At 38.2% G+C, this 21,348-nt stretch overlaps 1 protein-coding gene across 1 annotated transcript in view; it reads left to right on the top strand.

The window, feature by feature from the left end:
• The window catches only part of tdrd12 (tudor domain containing 12), a 104,981-nt gene that overhangs the window by 71,144 nt on the left and 12,489 nt on the right, over window positions 1–21,348 (top strand). Inside the window, exons 22-29 of the mRNA XM_052028702.1 lie at window positions 1,497–1,707; window positions 2,868–2,960; window positions 4,283–4,455; window positions 7,479–7,604; window positions 7,728–7,847; window positions 9,001–9,142; window positions 13,872–14,007; window positions 17,059–17,268. Of these exons, the coding sequence (XP_051884662.1) occupies window positions 1,497–1,707; window positions 2,868–2,960; window positions 4,283–4,455; window positions 7,479–7,604; window positions 7,728–7,847; window positions 9,001–9,142; window positions 13,872–14,007; window positions 17,059–17,268 (1,211 nt within the window). The remainder of the gene's footprint in view (window positions 1–1,496; window positions 1,708–2,867; window positions 2,961–4,282; window positions 4,456–7,478; window positions 7,605–7,727; window positions 7,848–9,000; window positions 9,143–13,871; window positions 14,008–17,058; window positions 17,269–21,348) is intronic.

Below are 21,348 nucleotides of genomic sequence, written 5' to 3'. Positions count from 1 at the left end.
ATGTAAATTCCTGGCATATGTGGTCTAATGAAGCCTTAGTATTTTGTGGTGAATGGGAAGTTAGGTCCTTATTATGATATATGGCAGAACTGTTTTCCAAAGGATCTCTGCAAAACTGTTTATTTTGATATTCATTCATGGTAAATGAGTGTTTTTCTGTGGTAAATACAATTGGGCCATTTAGCTGATATCTCTATGACTGCTAAATCAAAGGCAGTGTCAGATTGTATGGATTTGTGGACTTCATTGAACAATTATATTGTTATAATGAAGTTAAAGGCAAAAGCAGCATCTTTAAGGTTTGAGCAAAACAAAAAACATCTGAGTTGAAGACAGTTAAAAGATTAACTCTATGTATTTGTCCTGTATATAAAGTTTAATTTTTGCATATACAAAGTTGAGTTTAAAGCATCACAAAGATCAGGCCTTCATAGAAAGCTCCCAGGGAGTTGATGAATGGAGTTTGAGATAGGATAGCAATGGTGGGTTGCAAAGTCAAGGGTCAAATATGGAGGAAAGTATGGTTGGAATCTAGGAAGGAGAGAGCTAGTGAAGAGCATACAATTGGCAGAACAAGGTTACGCAATCCTTTAGTCCAGACGGTTGGACCTAATTGATAAGCTTGAGGCCAGACCACAGTGAGGGTATGCTGAATCCTTTAAATCAAAATGGAAATGGGTTGTGACAGTAGGACTCAGTGCTGAAAAAACTTTGTCTATGAGCATCATTACCCATATATAAAATATGTCTAACAAAAAATGAAGGAAAGAAACCAAAAGGGAATAGATTAAAAATGATACATGCACCCACCTGTTTCATGACGTCCCACCTGAAGAAAAGAATCCTGAAATAATATTATAGAAATTATGATGCTAGCATAAAGTGTTGATGTTAGCACTGGCTTATGAAAATGTAATTACAATTGTCATGTAAATAAGGAGTAAAAATAATTTTTCTGTCACTGTCTCTCCAAAACTAATAAATATATCGATTGAATAAAAAGAGAAAATGCTGGAAATATTCAGCTGCCACAAAGTACCTATGGTGAGAATAAACAGTTAACAATCCGGCTTGGTGGCTTTTTATCTGAATAAGGAGGAGTTAGAAATCAAGTTTTAGAGAAGGGAGAGAATGGAGAATATCTGTGATAGTCCAGAAACCAAAGAATTTAAATGATGCGAGCTGCCACAGGGTTATAACCTAACCTCCCACCACCACCACTCACATCATTCATTCTCTGTCAGTCTTCACTCTTTGTCCATCTCTCGCCCTTTTTTGCAACTTCAAACATATTTGATTTTGAACTTTTCCTTGTTCTGTTAAAAGGCCATCAAATGAAACATTAACTCTATTTCTCTCTCCAGAAATGCTGCTTGACCTGCATTTTCTATTTTTATTTCAGATTTTCAGCAGTTTTTTCAATTTTCAATTCCAATTAAAATGTTTGTTCAGAACATTTACTTTCTGTTCACTGGTGTATTTTCTTATGCTCCAAGGGTGCAATTAGTAGCATTACCACAGGAAGATGAAAGTGCAGTTCTCAGTAATGCAGAAGTGAAATACATCGACAGTGGTCAAACTGGACATGTGATGCAAAAACAGCTGCTTGAGCTCCCTGCCAAGTTCCAGGTTCTACCACCACAGGTTGTTGAATTTATTGTATGTAGGGTGAAACCTATTGACCATGAAAAGGATTGGAATCCACAGGTAAAGAGAAAAGTTTTGAAGTTTGATAAACTGCATTTGATATTTAAGTCCTCAGTTTTCACTAGATGTTCAAACATCCTGTTCATCATTTTTGGTAGAAAACATGATTCACTGCTAATAATGTAAATGTGCCTCTTGATGTTTTGTACAACATGGTATTACATAACTTAACAGCAGGACTCTGAATGTGAAGTCCTTCATTCCATTGAATTCTCTGTAAAAGACGTTTTATTTGCCAAGCAATAAAAAGACATCTATTTGACAGACATGGAGAAATGATTACATGTGCATTAACTGCCTTGGTTTGTTGTTTGAAGCAAACTGAAAAGGCTGGAAAATAGTTTCTTTTTCATAATGTTAATAGTGCTACTGGTTTTAAGCAACAATCATGGATTATGACCTGAAGGAGCAATTTAACAACAGAAAATGCATTTAGGGAGACGGTTTGCAGAATGAATTTGCAAATTTGATGGAGGAGCTCACAGATGATCAATGATCTGGAGCTAGTGGAAAATCTGTCCCATTTTCCTGTCACCAAGAGGTATTTCAATCTGAATCTAGCATAGATTGACAGAATGAAAGCCCCCATTCCCTCCTGCACCAAGTTACAGTGATGCCTGCAAGGATCCTTCAAAAAAAACCTTAAGTGCCAACAACAGCAGCCTAAAGATGAATATAATTTAACAACAGTTGGCAATCTCATTAGTCATCAAGCATGTAACATGGCTGATGGAAATGTTAAACTAGCATTGGAAAACGGGCTTTCCTAGGATTAGAGGATGATGGAACTTTATTGGTCATATGGGTGCTTCTTGCATCATTTAGTAATGATAATGATGAAATTACTTGGAATACAAGATGTCAATGCAAAAGTTCAGAGTATTTTATCTTCTAGCACAATTTGACTTTTAGCACTGTTATCCATTGTTTTATCAATTGAAAAATGAAATTTTCCCCATATCCTACCAACCTCTCTTCATAATACTGTAAAATGTACTGTTGTTTTGGAAAATGAGAAATTAAGGAATTAACTCATTCAAATACTGTGTTTATGATGAATATTTGATTTAGCTTCTTATTAAGTAAGCTGTTTGGTGCACAGTTCAAGTACTCAGTGGCACATATTGGTTTTGACATAAAACTTTGTTTGATTTAAACAGGTATCCAGATTTATTAAGCAAAAAATCACCAATAAATCACATGAAGCTAAAATTGTCCTTGCTGTTGGTAATACTTTATGGCTGAACCCTGTGGTAAGAATTGTAAATTAAATGCTAGAACATAGAACATTACAGCACAGTATAGGCCCTTCGGCCCACAATGTTGTGCCGACATTTTATCCTGCTCTAAGATCTATCTAACCCTTCCCTCCCACATAGCCCCCCATTTCTCTATCATTCATGTGTCTATCTAAGAGTCTTTTAAATGTCCCTAATATATCTGCCCCCACAACCTCTGCTGGCAGAGCGTTCCATGCACCCACCACCCCCTGTGTGTAAAAAAAATCTTACCCCTGACATCCCCCCTTATATCTTCCTGTAATCACCTTAAAATTATGTCCCCCCGTGTTAGCTATTGTTGCCCTGGGGAAAAGTCTCTGACTGTCCAGTTGATCTAAGCCTCTTATCATTTTGTACACCTCTATCAAGTCACATCTCATCCTCTTTCTCTTCAAAGAGAAAAGCCCTAGCTTGCTCAACCTATCCTCATAAGACATGCTCTCCAATCCAGGTAGCATCCTGGTAAATCTCCTCTGCACCATCTCTAAAGCTTTCCACATGCTTCCTATAATGAGGTGACCAGAACTGAACACAATACTCCAAGGGTGGTCTAACCAGAGTTCTATAGAGCTGCAACATCACCTCGCAGCTCTTGAACTCAATACCCCAACTAATGATTTTGGCAAGTGGAATATAATGTGGAAAATTTTGAAGGCATCCACTTAAATAAGTAGAATATTTGTTAAGTCATGAGTGATTGAGTAACATTGCTCAAAAGGACCTTGGTGTGTTTTTAAACAAATCACTGGAGGCCAAACATACAATTAGGAGGACAAATAGTATGTTATTTCAGTCAATTCTTAGTTCACCGTGAGTTATCCATTCCCGTAAAGACATGTCAACACTTCTTTACACATTAACTCCATCCAGCACTGAGGCACCCTGGCTTGATCGATGTACCAAATGCAAAACAAATTGTTTTCATTGCCATAGATTGCTTCAAAAGCATCTCCCAAGCCTGCAATTTTATCTGCCGAAAGAACAAGGGCAGTGGGCACGTAGGAAAGCCATTATTTGATTTGAAAGTATATGCTGATCCTTCATTCTCACTGGTAACAAGAATAAATATTTACATCATGTATGTGTTACCTCGGTGGAAAAATTATGAGACGAGGTATTTGAAAAATGCAAGAACATTTTGTTTGTGTACATATTTGTAAGATGTGATCAGTGTAATGAGTAACCTTTATGCTTTTGTACAAAAAAATACATTATTTTAATTTAGTATCAAACGAGGAAGTCCACCAGATAGTCTATTGGCATAAATATTGTTGATCCTAGTATTTCTCATTAAGGTACATCTGACTAAATTACCTGATTTGAAAACCACAATATTGGACTATAACATTCGGTCAGAAATCATGAATTCTGGATTCGGAACTGATAATGTGGAGCACATCAAAAGGCTACAAGATCTCTGCAGGGCAGCTGGATTTGATGTACCAGATGAAGGTTCTTCCCAGAAGGAGTAAGTGACGAAATATTATTTCAATCAGTTACATTTATCAATTTCAGAACTAATTATATCATTGAATTTGACATAGAGATCAGATTCTTCATTCAGATTTATAAACTTTTGCGGTGTCAAATGCAATTTATTTATACTGGACTGAACATGACACCCTGGGACATCAGATGGACCACATTCAGCAAAATGTGTTTAGATTTACCAAGGTTTAAGCTCGTAATCATTTTCTCAGTATTGTTGCCTGGAAATTCAAGTACATCCAAAAGAGTGCACGAGATGAGCATTGCAATGGGATACAATTGAATATTGTGGTGTTGGGCCTGCCCGTACAAATTTTAAAAGGGCATTGCACTGTTCCATAAAGGAAAATACACTGCACCTGTCTCGAGCAGTTAGATGGTGATAGAGGTCCAGGAATTGGTAGAGAGTTACAGATTGGGCCTGGAGGTTGGGTCTACCAGACAATAATTGAGTGGGTCAAGCTGCATCTGTGGGAAGAGAAACAGCTAACATTTCAGGTTGAAAACCCTTCGGATGGTTGGAAGGTGTTAAGTCTGTTTCTCTTCCCATAGATGCAGCCTAACATGCTGAATGTTTCCAGCATTTTCTGTACTTGTTTCAGATTTCCAGCATCTGTAATTGTTTGGATTTGCAGAGATTGGAAAATTGATAGATCAGAGTGTTGACCACAGTGCCTTGGGCTGTGTGTAAGGAGGAAGCGAGGATCGGGATGTGGAAATTGCTCCAGGAAGTACTGGGTCCAATTTCCAGAGTCAGGCAAAATAACTTAGAAATAATCTGTATCATGTTTCATTCACAGTGTAATGAATTATCAGTTATGTATCAAAGAAAATTGATGGTGTTGTGGATAGTGTAGAAGGTTGCAATAGGACATAGACAGGATGCAGAGCTGGGCGGAGAAGTGGCAAATGGAGTTCAATCCAGATAAGTGTGAAGTGATACACTTTGAAAGGTCGAACTTGAAGGCAGAGTACAAGGTTAAAGGCACGATCCTTAGCAGTGTGGAGGAACAGAGGGATCTTGGGGTCCAAGTCCACAGATCCCTCAAAGTTGCCACGCAAGTTGATAGGGTGGTTAAGAAGGCGTATGGTGTGCTGTCCTTCATTAATTGGGGGATTGAATTCAAGAGCTGCGAGGTAATGTTGCAGCTCTATAAAACTCTGGTTAGACCACACTTAATATTGTGTTCAGTTCTGGTCACTTCATTATAGGAAGGATGTAGAAGCTTTAGAGAGGGTGCAGAGGAGATTTACGAGGATACTGCCTGGATTAGAGAACGTGTCTTATGAGGAAAGGTTGAACGAGCTAGGGTTTTTCTCTTTGGAGCGTGGGAGGATGGGAGGTGACTTGATAGAGGTGTATAAGATTATGAGAGGCATAGATAGAGTCAGCAGCCAGTACCTTTTTCCCAGGGTGGCAATGGCTAATACCAGAGGACATCCATTTAAGGTGAGTGGAGCAAAGTTAGGGGAGATGTCAGAGGTAGACTTTTTTTTTACACAGAGTGGTGGGTGCCTGGAATGCACTGCTGTGGGTGGTGGTAGAGGCAGATACAATAGAGACATCTAAGAGAGACTTAGATGGGCACATGGATGTAAGAAAATTGGAGGGTTATGGGCTGTGTTGGAGGGAAGAGTTAGATTGATTGTGGAGTAGGTTTGTATAGATCAGCACAACATTGTGGGCCAAAGGGCCTGTACTGTGCTGCACTGTTCTATGTCCTAAAATAGAACTGCTTTATGCAATTGAAATTCTAGCCAAAAGTTTCAGTTGGTGGCTACCTGATATTAGTGTTGGATCAAGATTAACTTTGGGCAAGATGGATCTTTCATGTTATTTTAGCACCCCCAGTACAACCAGTGGTAAGCAAGTTTCTACGTAATGCATTGTCATGCCCTCCCCTTGTCATGCCTTTTTCATCACATTACCAAAATAGTGATGTTCAGGGTGACAAGATTTTTGAAACACATCAACTATTCTATCAAGCAAAGCACACCACTTTGTTCCTGTGCAATACTTTTATTAGGCCTCAGTTTCATTTTAAATATTAGTATTTTGTAATGTAATGAGAAATCATGTACATCATTGCTCAGATAGAATGCTTTGATATTTCATGTTTTCATTTGCAAATAATTGCCCTGGAATCTGTCAAACTTGACTCTCAAACACAGTATATATAAAGTATTGAGAATTAGGGGACCTCCCATGGGTATATATTTTTTGGTTGATATATTTTGTTAGGGAAACATAATTTTCAAAAATTGAATAATTTTGTTTTCTGATGAATGCTTTGAGATGTAGTGAGGAAAGTATATTTAAAAAATAAAAGGTAGCCTGTCTTTCTCAATCCTGAGAGACACGAGACTGCAGACGCTGGAATCTGCAGCAACACGCAATCTGCTGAAGGAACTCAGTGGGTTGAGCAGTATCTGTGGGAGGAAAGGAATTGTCCATGTTTTGGGTGGAAATCCTGCATCAGGACTCATGCAGGGTTTTGACCTGAAACATCGACAGTTCCTTTCCTCCCACAGATGCTGCTTGACCCGCTGAGTTCTTCCAGCAGATTGTTTGTTTCTCAATCCTGCTTTTGCATCAACAATGGCAAGATGTAAGAATGTGGCATAAATTAATTAACCTATAGCACTTTTATTTTGAAACTTGAGAAGAACTACAATTTAACTGAGTTCAAAAACTTGCTGTGTGGGAGCCCCAGCTGAAGCATTCTACAATACTAATGATTAGTTTAGTTGGTATTGCACTGTAACATTAAGAATGGAAGGTTATTAAAAGATGTCAAGATTTTGTACACTTAATCAAAATACAAGTTCCAGCATAGTGATAAGGAAATGTTGCATTATGAGAGATACGATTTAGTCGAAGAAGCTATTGTATGGTGTCAGATGTCAAGAAAATATTCCTCTTTTAGCCAATTCAAAAAAAAGCATCAACTGTAATATCATGTAAAACTAAACTCTTTGTAAATGTTCTCATTTGCTTTATAGGCAATCTTATGGGAAAGATTTAAAGCATGCCATTCTCGAGAAAGATGGAAATTATCATTCAGTTATCATTTCTGAATTTTCTACTCCAAAGTGCTTCTATTTACAGTTAGTAGCAAATCAGGAAAAGTGAGTAAAGCCAAGTTGTGTTTCTACTGATAATTAAGAATTTCTAGAATAGTGATGCTGTGTTTCGGAAAATTGTTTCTGAAATTGAATTAATGGCTAAAGGTTATTTTTCTCCATCACCAGACTCTGTGCTTTGGAGGATGAAATTAACCAAAAAGCTACAGAAAGGCAAGATTGTATTCCAAGCAGTTACATGCCAATTGTTGGTGACATTTGCTTGGCACTCTGTACAACAATGAAGAGGTAACAATCAGACAACTTTATAAACCTGCCTGTAGCTTTTTGTGCTTTGCCAAATAGGTGAATGTGTCTAATGTTTGTTCTCATCCTACAGCCATTATAGAACAGCACAGCACAGTACAGGCCCTTCAGCCCATGATGTTGTGCCAACCATTATAAACCTACTCCACTATCAATCTAACCCTTTCCTCCTACACAGCCCATAACTCTCCATTTTTCTTACATCCATGTGCCTATCTAAGAGTCATCAAAATGTCCCTATTGTATCAGCCTCTACCACCACCCCCGGCAGTGCATTCCAGGCACCCACTGCTTTCTGTGGGAAAAACCTACCTCTGACATTTCCCTTAAACTTTCCTCTTCTCACCTTAAATGGATATCCTCCTGTATATAGTGTACACAACAACAGAACCCAACCTAGATGAAAAACTGAGGTGCTGAGATATGGATCCTGTGATTAATCCTTTTTTTAAAAAAAAATCTGGAAAAAAAACCAAAACTTCTATAAAGCAAAAGCTTCTTATGGGTTTTACAAATTATTTTAATCTACATTCCAACATGATATTCCAATTAGATGAACTTAAATGGCTTGAGTAAAAAAAAACAAAAAGCCTGATTGTAGCATTTCAATTTGAGCTTCACTGGGGGTGTTGTGCCTTCCCCAATAGCAACTTCAGCAGAAGAATACATCTTTGTTGTATTCCCTCTAGGGTAAGAGGAATATGTGGTTTTGACCCGGAAAGTTAACCTTGAATATCCGCACCACTGAATTTCCACCCCCTAACAAAGTGCTTAACATGTATTACTGTGTTTTTCCATGACCTTGGGTGGTGTGCTCCTGCTGCTAAGTATTAATGGCCAGGCAGCCACTTCCCAAATTTCTTGAGATTTTAATTATTAAAACTGGCCAAGCCCAAGACAGATGAGACATTCTCTGCTTTGATCCTGCACGGTTAAAATCAAAATCGTTGCCTTAGGCCAAATTCATTCAAAGGCCTGAAAGCTGATGTGGTCCTCAATCTAGAATCCTTTTTGAAAGAATAATACCTAAGTACAATGTAGGGACTGAAAGTGAACATTTATAGTATTGATTGTAGATTGGCAGTGTCATGTACCTTGTTTAGAAAACTAAAGGTCATGGTTTCCTCAATTTAAGGTGGTGTAGAGTGAGAATCTTATCAGCTGACTATTCTAACAAGAAGTACCATGTATTATTTGTGGATTTTGGGTCATCCAGCTGGATTTCTTCAAACAGAATTCAACCTTTAATGAAAGGTGTCCTTGCACTTCCTTTTCAGGTCAGTCTAATTGTAAAAATATCAAAATTATGAATTATATAAAAATTCAGCTAAACATTTAAAATGAGAGAAAATGTGTTTTTTATTATGATCATTTTTAAGCATCAAATCATTACTAATGGCAAAATGTAGACAAATTGTCTGGCATGACTTACACATTTTAACCATTTTGAGTGAGTTATGTAATTGATTTAACATAGGATATACAGGGGGTTGAGGGAAGCAAAGGATGAAAATAATGGGGCACCGACATAGATTTTTGTATCTTTATTAGCCATGGGTGAGGTACCGGAAGACTGGAGGGTGGCTAACATTGTGCCTTTATTTAAGAAGGGCTGCAAGGACAAGCCAGGGAACTACAGACCAGTGAGCCTTGCATCCCTGGTCTGTAGTTCCCTGGCTTGTGGGAAAGTTCCTGTTGGGGATCCTGAGAGACGGGATTTGCATTTGGAAAGGCAAGGCCTGGCTAAGGATCGTCAGCATAACTTTGAGTAGAAAGTAGTGTCTCACGAATTTGACTGTCTTTTTTAAAGAGATGACCAAGAGGATTGATGAGGGCAGGATGATGGACACTGTCTACATGGACTTTGACGAGGTCCCTCATGATAAGCTGCTCCATAGGTTAGAAGTTATGGGATTCAGGATGAACTAGCCAATTGGATACAAAATTGACTTGGTGGTAGGAGGCAGCGGGGGTTGTGGAAGATTGCTTTTCAGATTGGAGGCCTGTGATCAGTGGTGTGCCACAGGATTTGGTGCCTGGCCCCTGTTTGTCATATCTATCAATGATTTGGATAAAGAATGTAGGTGGCATGTTTAGTAAGTTTACAGATGACACCAAATTTGATGGTATGGTGGACAGCGAAGAAAGTTGTCCAAGGTTACATCTGGATGCTGATCAACTGGGAAAGTGGGCAAAGGGATGGCAGATGGAATTTAACCCAGACGAGTGCAAAGTGATGCATTTTAGGAAGTTAAACCAGGAAAGGACATGCACAGTGAATGGCAGGGCCCTCGGGAGTGTTGTTTAAACAGAGAGACTCAGATTCAAGTACATAGTTCACTGAAAATGAACATCGTGGGCCGAAGAGCTTGTACTGTGTTGTTGTGTTCTACATTTTAAAGTGGCGATACAGGTAGACAAGGTGGTGAAGAAGGCTTGAGGCATTGAATACAAGAGTTGGGATGTCATGTTGTAGTTGTACAGAATTGAAGTATGTAGGTCTGGTCACCACACTATAGGCAGGATATTGATTAAACCTGAGAGGGTGCAGAAAGGATTCACGATGACATTACCGGGACTGGAAGGCTTGAATTATAAGGTGAGACTGGATAGGCTTGGGGTGCTTTCCCTGGAGCAAAGGAAGCTGAAGGTAACCTTAGAGGTTTATAAAATTATGAGAGGCATAAATAGAGTAGGTAGTCTTTTTCCCAGGGTAGGGGAAACTAAAAATAGAGGGCAATAGGTTTAAGGTGAGAGGGGAAAACTTTAAAGGGAAATTGAGGAACAAGATTTTCACACCCTGGTTTTTCCACAGGAGCTGCCAGAGGAAGTGGTAGAGATAGGTACAATTGCAATGTTTAAAAGGCATTTGGACAGGTATGTGGATAGGCAATGTTTAGAGGTATATGTGGCAAACACAGGCAAATGGGACTATCTTAGGGAGGCATCTTGGGCAATGTAGATGAGTTCGGCCGAAGGCCTGTTTCCGTGCTGTATGACTCTATGATTTTGACAAGTTGGCCTTTATATAAAGGATAACTTGTTTGATATGAAATCTTTTAAAATGAGCTTAGTTTTTAAGATTTTTCATTAATTTGCTTTTTACTTTTCTCTCCTTTCTCACCTTGCCCCTTCCTTAATCCGATCCAGTGCTAATTCCATTCCCTCTTTTAATTTAAAGATAACAGATGTTCATTTGCATCTATTTAGCTGATCTTTAAAGCTGCAGTAAAAGTGTCCTGGCCCTTCTTCCCCCTAAAATAAAGTTATTTTAGGAGCAAAATTTCGGATCAATTCCATACCATATCAGGCACAAAAACAATAATTCTGCAACATTTTAGGAAAATAATCAGAAATTCTGCTCCTAAAGTAACTATATTCCTTTTTTAGAAATTTTATTGAAATAATTTGTATATAAACATAAGAGAAGAAAACATTTTAAAAGAATTTCTGATTTATGCCCTCGGTTTCATCAGTCTTTAATTGAGGGCATTTTCCTGTTTGTAACTCTTCCCCATTGGTCAATGCACAACGAAGTATTAAGTGTTAATACCAAGATGAGGGTCTGGATCTTTCGATTTGGCATGCTATGTTTTCAGTTCTGGCAATGGTATATGGAAGTGCATGTTGCATTTAGCTGTACAACAAGTACCTTGTAAAAAAAATGCATGGTTTATGTATCAAGAAGGAATCCAAATGTATCAAAAATATTCACGTAAGATTTCTCCATGTATTTGAATATTTTGTTTACAATAATAATCCAACACTGTTCATGAAGAAATTAATACATTTTCACCACCAATGGAATGGCATGCTCGAAAATAGCTAAAGCTGCTTTGGTTTATTATTGTCACATGTACCAAGGTACAGTGGAAATACTTGGCTTGCATACCATCCATACAGATCAATTCATTACTGCATTGAGGTAGTACAAGGAAAACAATAACAGAGTGCAGAATAAAGTGTTACAGTGCAGAGAAAGTGCAGTGCAGGTAGACAATAAGGTGCAAGGTCACTATGAGGTAGATTGTGAGGTCAAGAGTCCATCTTATCGAACTAGGGGACCGTTCAGTAGTCTGATAACAGCGGGATAGAAGCTGTCCTTGAGCCTGGTGGTACGTGCTTTCGGGCTTTTGTATCTTCTACGTGGGGGTGGGGGAGGGTGGGTTGGGGTGGTGGAGAAGACAGAATTTCCAGAGTGAGTGGCATCTCTTGATTATGCTGGCTGCTTTACCAAGGCAGCGAGAAGTGTAGACAGAATCCATTGGAGTGGAGGGGAGGCTGGTTTCCATGATGTGCTGAGCTGTGTCCACAACCCTCTGCAGTTTCTTGTGATCATGGGCAGAGCAGTTGCCATACCAAGCCGTGATGCATCTGGATAGGATGCTTTCTATGGTGCATCAATAAAAATTGGTCAATTAATCAATAGCTTACCATTTTAAGAATCTCCAATTCAAAATTACTGTAATATCCATATCCAATAGAATAAAGGACTCTGCCAGCCAAAAGTCCTTCCTTACACAGGCACATCCTCTTAGTCAAATCCACAGCCCTAGGCATCTACCCACTCAGATACAAGATCCCAAGTTTTCCACTGAAAATTCCATTCACAACTTTTTTTTTGTTTAGCACGAAGTATCTTTCCAGTTCAATCACAGATCTTGCAGAGTTTAAAACCAGCTACATTCAGAATCGTGTCGTCCTACCCCACCTTTATGGACTTGGCTTCTTTGATTGAAAGTCGGGGCTAAGTTTGATTTGCTATCTTTTACTGGCTCAAGGTAACATTGAGTTTGGCAATTCCCCCAACATTACAACTAGTGGAAACTTGTTTCAGTCTGGGCCTGTCACCAATTGGTGGGGAAAGGAAATCTGAGATGTGTCAAGGGCTAAGATTGAGGGAGTGGAAACATCTGAGGTTACAGATAGGAAGGACAGACTCTTTCGGGATTTGAATCAAATCAAAATTTTAAATTACTTGATTAAAGGTTATGAAGATAAAATATACTTCATTGAAGCATTTAAATTTAAAGGTAAAATGTTTTCCATTGAGCTATTCAGAAACATTTGAATTCCTTTATTATTTAACAGTGTGATTTAAAATAGATTAATCTGTAATTAAATTTTTACATCATGGCTAATTTTTTTCATTGCTTGACAGCTGTTATTCAAAGATAAGGGTTCACTGCCAGAGAATCACTTCCATTGCTTTCAATTTCTGTTCCTCCAACCTTGTGGAGCCCACTAAGGATCCATGTCTAAGATCATCTCCCTCAATTCCTATTTCTCATTTCTCTGCTCCTTGTCACCTTATCACCATCATCCATGTGGAATCCAGTTATACGTGCATTTCAACAAGATAAAAGTACACTTCACCACCACCACCACCCCTTCCACCCTGCAAACCCCATCTAGGTGAGATGCTTGATTTTGTAATTCTCATACATTGAATATCTCCCATAACCTCACCCCTTTCTAGCCGTGTTATTCATTTAGCTCTGCAACCTTCTAAGATGTTTGCGTTCCCCAGTTAGGCTTCTTGCACATCCATGATTACCTTCACTGTACAACTGATCATCGTATTTCATCTGGTTAGACCACGAGCTTTGCCATTCCCCTCCTTCACTCCCTGGCCTCCTTTTCAAAACACTGTTTTCACCAGCTCACTGTAAGGGCCTTCCGCTGGCTGCCTGAAAAGGTGGCAGAAGCAGAGTGACTCATCACATTTGAAAAGTGCTTGGTTATGTAGCTGAAAAGCTATGAGCTACAGAGTTATTAATCTATTGCTGGATTAGACTGAGTACTTCTTTTTAGAACAGGCATAGGCACGTCATGCAATTGGTTTCTTCCTACATTGTGAAGTTTCTTCAAAATCTTTAAAAAAAAAATTGGCCTATTTGAGATGCTGATTTTTGAATCATTAAATTGTTTGACTGTGGCTTTGAGTTTTCACGAATGATTGTTAATTGTTATAGCTGTACTTCATTGTCATGATATTTATTGCAGGCTATCTGCTGTTCGCTATTTGGTGTAGAGCCAGTGGATAAGAACTGGAATCCAGAGATTAAAGAGTTAATATGGACTACTTTTCAGGGCAAGGAACTCCAAGCTAAAGTTATTGAACAAAATAGAAATGAATCAAGTGAGTTGACATCAACATTGTAGTTCCATTATATAATTCAAAATTATAATTGGCCAGTTGAGGTTTCTTCAAAAATATTCTAATGAATTTTATTACTATTATTGTTGAAACTTCCTGATTTGAAGTTCACTGTGTTAAATTCATGTTTTTTCCTTAGTTGGAGGATGATTTTATTTTGAATCATGGATTTATTTTCTGGTTTCCGTTATAAACAGTTTTAATATACAATTTCCTAGATTTGAGAGTTTTTAAAATGGCTTCTATGAGCAAAATGCTAAGTCTGCATTAGGAAGCATTATTTTATTCTATATCAGTTTTCTTTTTCTGGAGGGAAATTACAGATAATCATTTGAATTAAAGTTTCAAGTAGCAATTGCATTTTTAAAAATTTTAATTTTGTACTTCTACATGCTAAATATTATGGATTGCTGAATATGAAAGTTTGCAATTTGTTCCTCCTAAATGTATGAATCAATTCTTTGGAATTTACATATGTTTGTGAATCATTAATTTCATATTGTGAATATGAGATTAACAACAGCCTCTAAAACAATTTTGTTGTAATATATTTGTGGGATCCTTGAGAGAGGTGTTGGAAGTCCTTTTTTTTCTTGAATTATAGTAGTTTGTGTGTAAAGGTGCTCCAAAAATATTTGGTTTAAAAAGCTCTAGGAATGTAACTGGTACCAAAGAAAGAACAATGTACTGTGAGAATTGCATGTGCCAACACAGAGGAGAACATGTGATGTGTTTTTGATTGCGGACATGATTACAGAGAACTTTCCAAATTATTACTAGGGCATGAAATGCATCATGTGCTCTGAACTCTGATTTGGGAATTTAGATGCATGCTGCACATGATTTTACAATTACATATTTATTAACCTTTGGGAGTCAGCTTGTTGTAGTTAGTGTTTTCCACTAAATAGAACAACTCAGTTCATTCATCAATCCTACTTAGTACAGTTGAGACAGTATTTAAAATTCTCATCACTTAGGAACAACATTGAAAGAGATTACAAATTATTTTTGTTTATCTACTGTTGAATAAACAATAAGTTGTCATTTTAACCCTGCCTAATAAGATTGAAATGGCTTTTATAGAGGATGACCTGGCACCTTGTCCAATTGCAGCTAAAGAAATCTGTGGGCTTCTTTAATTGGTAGATGTACTGCTCATCACAGAATCACCCTGTTTGACCAATAGGTCCACATTCGTATTTATTTTCCATTAATCCTCTTTTCACCCTCACTCCATCAATTTATACTTTGCTTATCCAGTTTTCCCTTAAGTGTACTATGGTATTTGCCTCACCTTCTCATTGTGAAGTCAATTTCATGCTCTGAGAAATTTTGTTGAATTGCCCATTGGACTTATATAGCTAGAAGTTCACTCGCACTTATTTCATTTATTCGTTCATCTCTTGGGCTTTTTGTATAATTAGACCAGAAAGGAATTCTACACAAATTGTAAAAATTCTATTTCCTGTACCTCTTTGCCAGCCTGTTTTTGTTAGATTCCCTAAGAATAATTAAGATTCCCCCATTGTTATAATTATTTTGTAAATTATTTAACATGATAGCTGGCATACTTCTTCCTCTACTTCCTTTTTAGATGATCTGCAGTATAGAAGTATATTACCATGATGGATCTTACCTTTTATTTTGTTCTATTTTGATGTTAACATCTGTTTTTTCCTACTGCCACTGGTTTCTGACTATCTTCCTTTCTTATTCATTCCAGTAAGAACAGAATCAGTGATATTTAGTACCAACCTATTCTTCCTGTTGTCTTTCAGTGATACCCATTATATTTGGTTGCTTGCCAATGATTATTACCTCCATTTTCCCCGTTTTAGTTTGAATGCCATGTACATTGCTGACTATTTTGCTCCATGCATTAAGATTTGTCATTCGTTTACCAGTGCTGTTATTAACATCTTATTTGATATAGCAAGCTCTTTCTAACCCCTATTTTGATGAAAAGAATATTCCACTGCCAGGAATGGGAGGGAAGATTTGTGATGCTTTGCCTGTTGGCACATAGCAATCTAGAGGGGAATTCATGAGAACATAATAAATGAGAACAGGAGTAGGCAATACAGCCTCATTTGCCTAATCTGTCATTCAACAAGAATCTATCTCAACTAGTCATCCATCTATTTAATGCCCATGTCATTTGATTCCTTCAGATTCCAAAAAAAATCAAACTCTTATCTTGAACATAACCACAGAGCATCCTCATCATTCTAAGGTAGAGAATTCCAAAGATTAACAACACTTAGCATTGGTAAATTTCTCATCCCAGTTTTAAGTGGCTGGCTTTTATCCTGAGGCTTTAGTTCTTTAAGGCCCCATAGGTCAAAACTCTTCAGACAGTCAATATCTACTCGGTCAAACTCTCTTAGAAGATCTTATGTTTCAATGATCGTTTTTCTTATCAATGATCACTTATCATTTTTCTAAACTGCAGAGGATAAAAGTTAGTTCTACTCAATCTTTCCTGAAAGGACAGTCAGCCCACAAATTTAACATAAAAATTACAAATCAGAAAAAAGTAGTCTCATCTCCAGCCATTAGTTGTTTCTTGCATCTATGAGAATTGAAATATTGGGCTTTCTCCCCACAGCCTTTCATAAGTGACATGTTGTCTTTTTATCTTGTATGAAATATACAGTGTGTAACATGCTGAATAAAGTAAGCAAATAACAAATCTTTCGGATTAGTGTCAACATTTACGGTCCTTCACACAGTACTTTTCCTGTCTCCCTCATAACCTTCAAGACCTGATTTTGACTACATTTTTACTTAATGCATTTATAAAGCCAAGAAATTACAGTTTGAAAATATTAGTAGACAAAGCTTAGTATGTATGAAATTCCTTGGTTCCCTCTTGGGAATAGTTCAGTTTAGATAAGAATATTTCTACTAAAATAGTAATTGAAAGCAACATCATCTATTTTCTTACTATACGAGAAGTATGTTATAACCAAAACTTATAAAAAGACAGTATTTGCCTTGTATCTTTAAGAGCTTATTTTTTTGTTGCAGCCAATACTGAATGCTACCTTGTTGATTTGCAAGATCCCTCTAATGGACGCTTTATAAAACTGTCAGAATGCATTATATCTAAAGGATATGGTCAGGGAACTCCTGCAGCTTTGAATGAATTGTTTCCAGAAGAAGCACCAGAAAATGGTCAGAAGAACTCCATTCCTCGCCTTTGTTCATCTGTGTATGCACTTTTGGGACATCGATATTGTATGTCTACATGATCATAAAAAATATTAGTAAACTGCTCTAGTGGGTGGTTTTAAAAATCTGTAAATGTCAGTTGCCTTTGACCATTTGTGTACTTGATCTCATTCTACTGCCTGCACCTGGGCAGTCCCTCGGGATTGAGGATTACTTGCTTCCACTCTGGTTTTAGGTGTTCAGAGGTGACTGATGAGACCAGTATGGGTACTGCAATTCTTGGTGGTGGTATCTTTCAAGTGCTTTAAGGTGCCTGCTGTAGATATTCCTGTTCTGAAAAGTGTATAGGAGGGCAGGTGTCACTACTGCACAGAAAACCATGAAGTTTGTGCCAGGACTAAAGTCTAGATCTTCGTACCCTTTTCTGCAGTAAACCCAAAGGTTGTGGCATATTGAAGTCAATGGTAAATTTCATCAACTTCTGCCTTTGCAAATAGGTGACTTCCAAGATCTAGGAAATTTCCAGGGTCTTGCTGTGAAATTTTGTCAGACAAAATTTATTTTGGGTGCAAAATATCAGCCTCAGCCTTTCGAAGCAGTTTCAGCTTCTCCAGACTCTGGCCCACACACCAGTCCCCAGTTCCAGCCACAAACCTACCCAAATTCCTGATCCTTGGTGTTGCTGACCCTGACCCCGACCCCAGTTCTGGCTGTGCACCTGATCCACACACCCAGTAAGCACATGGCTAGCCTTGGAAATATGCAGATCCATGGATAGTAGATCTATGTATGACAAGGACTACATGTACTAATGAGTGATAGATGCCAAATCATTGGGATTTCCAAACAGTTGGATACAGAGAGCAAGAATGATTAACTCATCCACATCTTTTTATAGCCAGTTAAGATTCTCATTTATTACCTGTCACAATGCAAATTCACATTTGGAAATTAGAAACACCAGTGGAAAATTCATCCCCTCAATCCTCTTAGAGCATTCTGTGAGATCATGACATGTTCAGTATCTTAATTCCTTCTTTCCATCACTTACATCCTTGAATAATAAAAATCCATCAATTTCAGACTTGCAGATTTTCAATTGACCTAACAACAGCAGTCTTTAGGGAGGAAAAACTTACAAGTTTCCATTACATTTCATGTGAAGAAATGCTACCTGACATTGTACAAATCTTAGTTTTAGAGGTTATTCCTCCTTGTTCTGGACATCCACCAAATTATTTGAGATTCTTAAACGTAATCAATGATAATCTTCTATAATTGGGAGAATAAAAATTAGACTGTTTAATGCAACGTGGCATTGCATTTTGATGCTTTCAGCACCAATACTATTCTGCTTAATTTGTGCCACACCCCTTCCCAACCTAGTATATCCTCTTTAAGATACAATGCCCAGAACTGAACACAGCGCTCAGACAGAGTCTGATCAGACCTCTATATAACCTAACATTTTCACCCCTTTGCATTTTGCCCCTTTGGTTAAAATCAAACATTTGGGTAGCTTTATAAGTTACATTTTGAACTTTTAGCCTTTGATGTAAGTTGCAATTTTAACTTTCCACATATTGACTGGGACTTCCACACTGTGAAAGAGCTGGATGGCTTGGAGTTTGTCAAATGTGTTCAGGAAAGTTTTCTAAATCAATATATAGAGGTACCAACGAGAGAGAATGCAATACTTGATCTCCTTCTAGGGAACCAGACAGGTCAGGTGACAGAAGTATGTGTAGGCGAACATTTTGGGTCCAGTGACCATAATGTCATTAGTTTCAAGTTAATTATGGATAAGGATAGGTCTGGTCCTCTAGTTGAGGTTCTAAATTGGAGAAAGGCCAATTTTGTTGAAATGAGAAAGGATCTAGGAAGAGTGGATTGGGATAAATTGTATTCCGGCAAGGATGTTTTCAGTAAGTGGAAGGCCTTCAAAGGTGAAATTTTGAGAGTGCAGAGTTTGCATGTTCCTGCCAGGATTAAAGGCAAAGTTAACAGGCATAGGGCACCTTGGTTTTTAAGGGATATTGGCAACCTGGTTAAGAAACAGAGAGAGGTGTATAGCAGGTATAGGCAACTAGGAACAAATGAGGTACTTGAAGAGTATAGAAAATGTAAGAAAATACTAAAGGAAACCAGGAAGGCAAAAAGAAGACATGAGGTTGCTTTGGCAGATAATGTGAAGGTAAACCCGAAGGGTTTCTACAAGTATATTAAGAGTAAAAGAATAGTAAGGGACAAAATTGGTCCCCTAGAAGATTAGAGTGGTCATCTATGTGTGGAGCCTCAGGAGATGGGGGTGATCTTAAACAGTTTTTTTGCATCAGTATTTACTCAGGAAACTGGCATGCTGTATATGGAAGGAAGGGAAATAAGCAGTAATGTCATGAACATATAGAGATTAAAGAGGAGGAGATGCTTGCTGCCTCACAGCGAATAAAGGTAGATAAATCCCCCGGGCCTGACATGATATTTCCTCAGACCTTGGGAGAGACTAGTGTAGAAATTGCAGGGGCCCTGGCAGATATATTTAAAATGTCCTTAGCCACGGGTGCGGTGCCGGAGAACTGGAGGGTAAGTCATGTTGTTCCATTGTTTAAAAAAGGCTCTAAAAGTAAACCAGGTAATTACAGGCCAGTGAGCCTGACATCAGTAGTAGGTAAATTATTGGAAGGTGTTCTGAGAGATCAGGTATACAAGTATTTGGACAGCCAAGGGCTGATTAAGGATAGTCAACATGGCTTTGTGCATGGTAGATCGTGTTTAACGAATCTTGTAGAGTTTTTCGAGGAGGTTACCAAGAAAGTAGATGAAGGAAAGGCTGTGGATGTTGCCTACGTGGACTTTAGTAAGGCCTTTGACAAGGTCCCACATGGGAGATTAGTTCAGAAGGTTCAGACACTAGGTATCCATGGAGAGGTTGTGAACTGGATTTGAAATTGGCTGTGTGGGAGAAGACAGAGTGGTAGTGGATGATTGTTTCTCAGACTGGAGGCCTGTGACTAGTGATGTGCTTCAGGGATCTGTGCTGGGACCATTGTTGTTTGTTGTCTATATCAATGATCTAGATGATAATGTGGTAAATTGGATCAGCAAATTTGCTGATGACAGTAAGATTGGAGGCATTGTGGACAGCGAAGAAGGCTTTCAAAGCTTGCAGCGGGATCTCGACCAACTGGAAAAATGGGCCAGAAAATGGCAGATGGAATTTAATGCAGACAAGTGTGAGGTGTTGTATTTTGGAAGGACAAATCAAGGTAGGACACACACAGTAAATGGTAGGGCACTGAGGAGTGCGGAGGAACAAAGGGATCTGGGAGTTCAGATATATAATTCCCTGAAAGTGGCATCACAGATAGACAGGGTTGTAAAGAAGGCTTTTGGTATCCTGGCATTCATAAATCAGAGTCTAGGAGTTGGGATGTTATGGTGAGGTTGTATAAGACATTGGTGAGGCCAAATTTGGAGTATTGTGTGCAGTTCTGGTCACCAAACCATAGGAAGGATATCAGTAAGATTGAAAAAGTGCAGAGAAGATTTACTAGTATGTTGCCTGGTCTTCAGGAGTTGAGTTACAGGGAAAGATTGAACAGGTTAGAACTTTATTCCTTGGAGCGTAGAAGAATGAGGGGAGATTTGATAGAGGTTTACAAAATTATGAGGGGTATAGACAGAGTAAATGCGAGTAGGCTCTTTCTACTTAGAAGAGATAAGTACGAGAGGACATGGCTTTAGGGTGAAAGGGGGAGATTAGGAGGAATTTCTTCACTCAAAGTGGTGGGAATGTGGAACGAGCTGCCATCTGACAATGGTAAATGCGGGCTCACTCTTAAGTTTTAAGAATAAATTGGACAGATACCTGGATGGGAGAGGTCTGGAGGGTTATGGACTGGGTGCAGGTCAATGGGACTAGTGGAATAAAGTTTTGGCACAGACTAGAAGGGCTGAATGGCCTGTTTTCTGTGCTGTAGTGTTCTGTAGTTCTATTATTTTGTTAATATTACAGTAGCTTTTAGGTAGGGGGGACAGCTAGGTAGGTAGGTGGTTTCTAGATAAGAAATTGATGAATTTCCTTTCATTACAAAGATGGCTTGCATGGAGATGGTACTGTTAATTCTGAATGACATTTTTGTAAGA

Source organism: Pristis pectinata, chromosome 13, assembly GCF_009764475.1.
Source record: "Pristis pectinata isolate sPriPec2 chromosome 13, sPriPec2.1.pri, whole genome shotgun sequence".
NCBI classification, from domain to species: domain Eukaryota; kingdom Metazoa; phylum Chordata; class Chondrichthyes; order Rhinopristiformes; family Pristidae; genus Pristis; species Pristis pectinata.
Note: the sequence above shows the minus strand (reverse complement) of the source record. Positions and strands in the feature narration are given on the sequence as shown.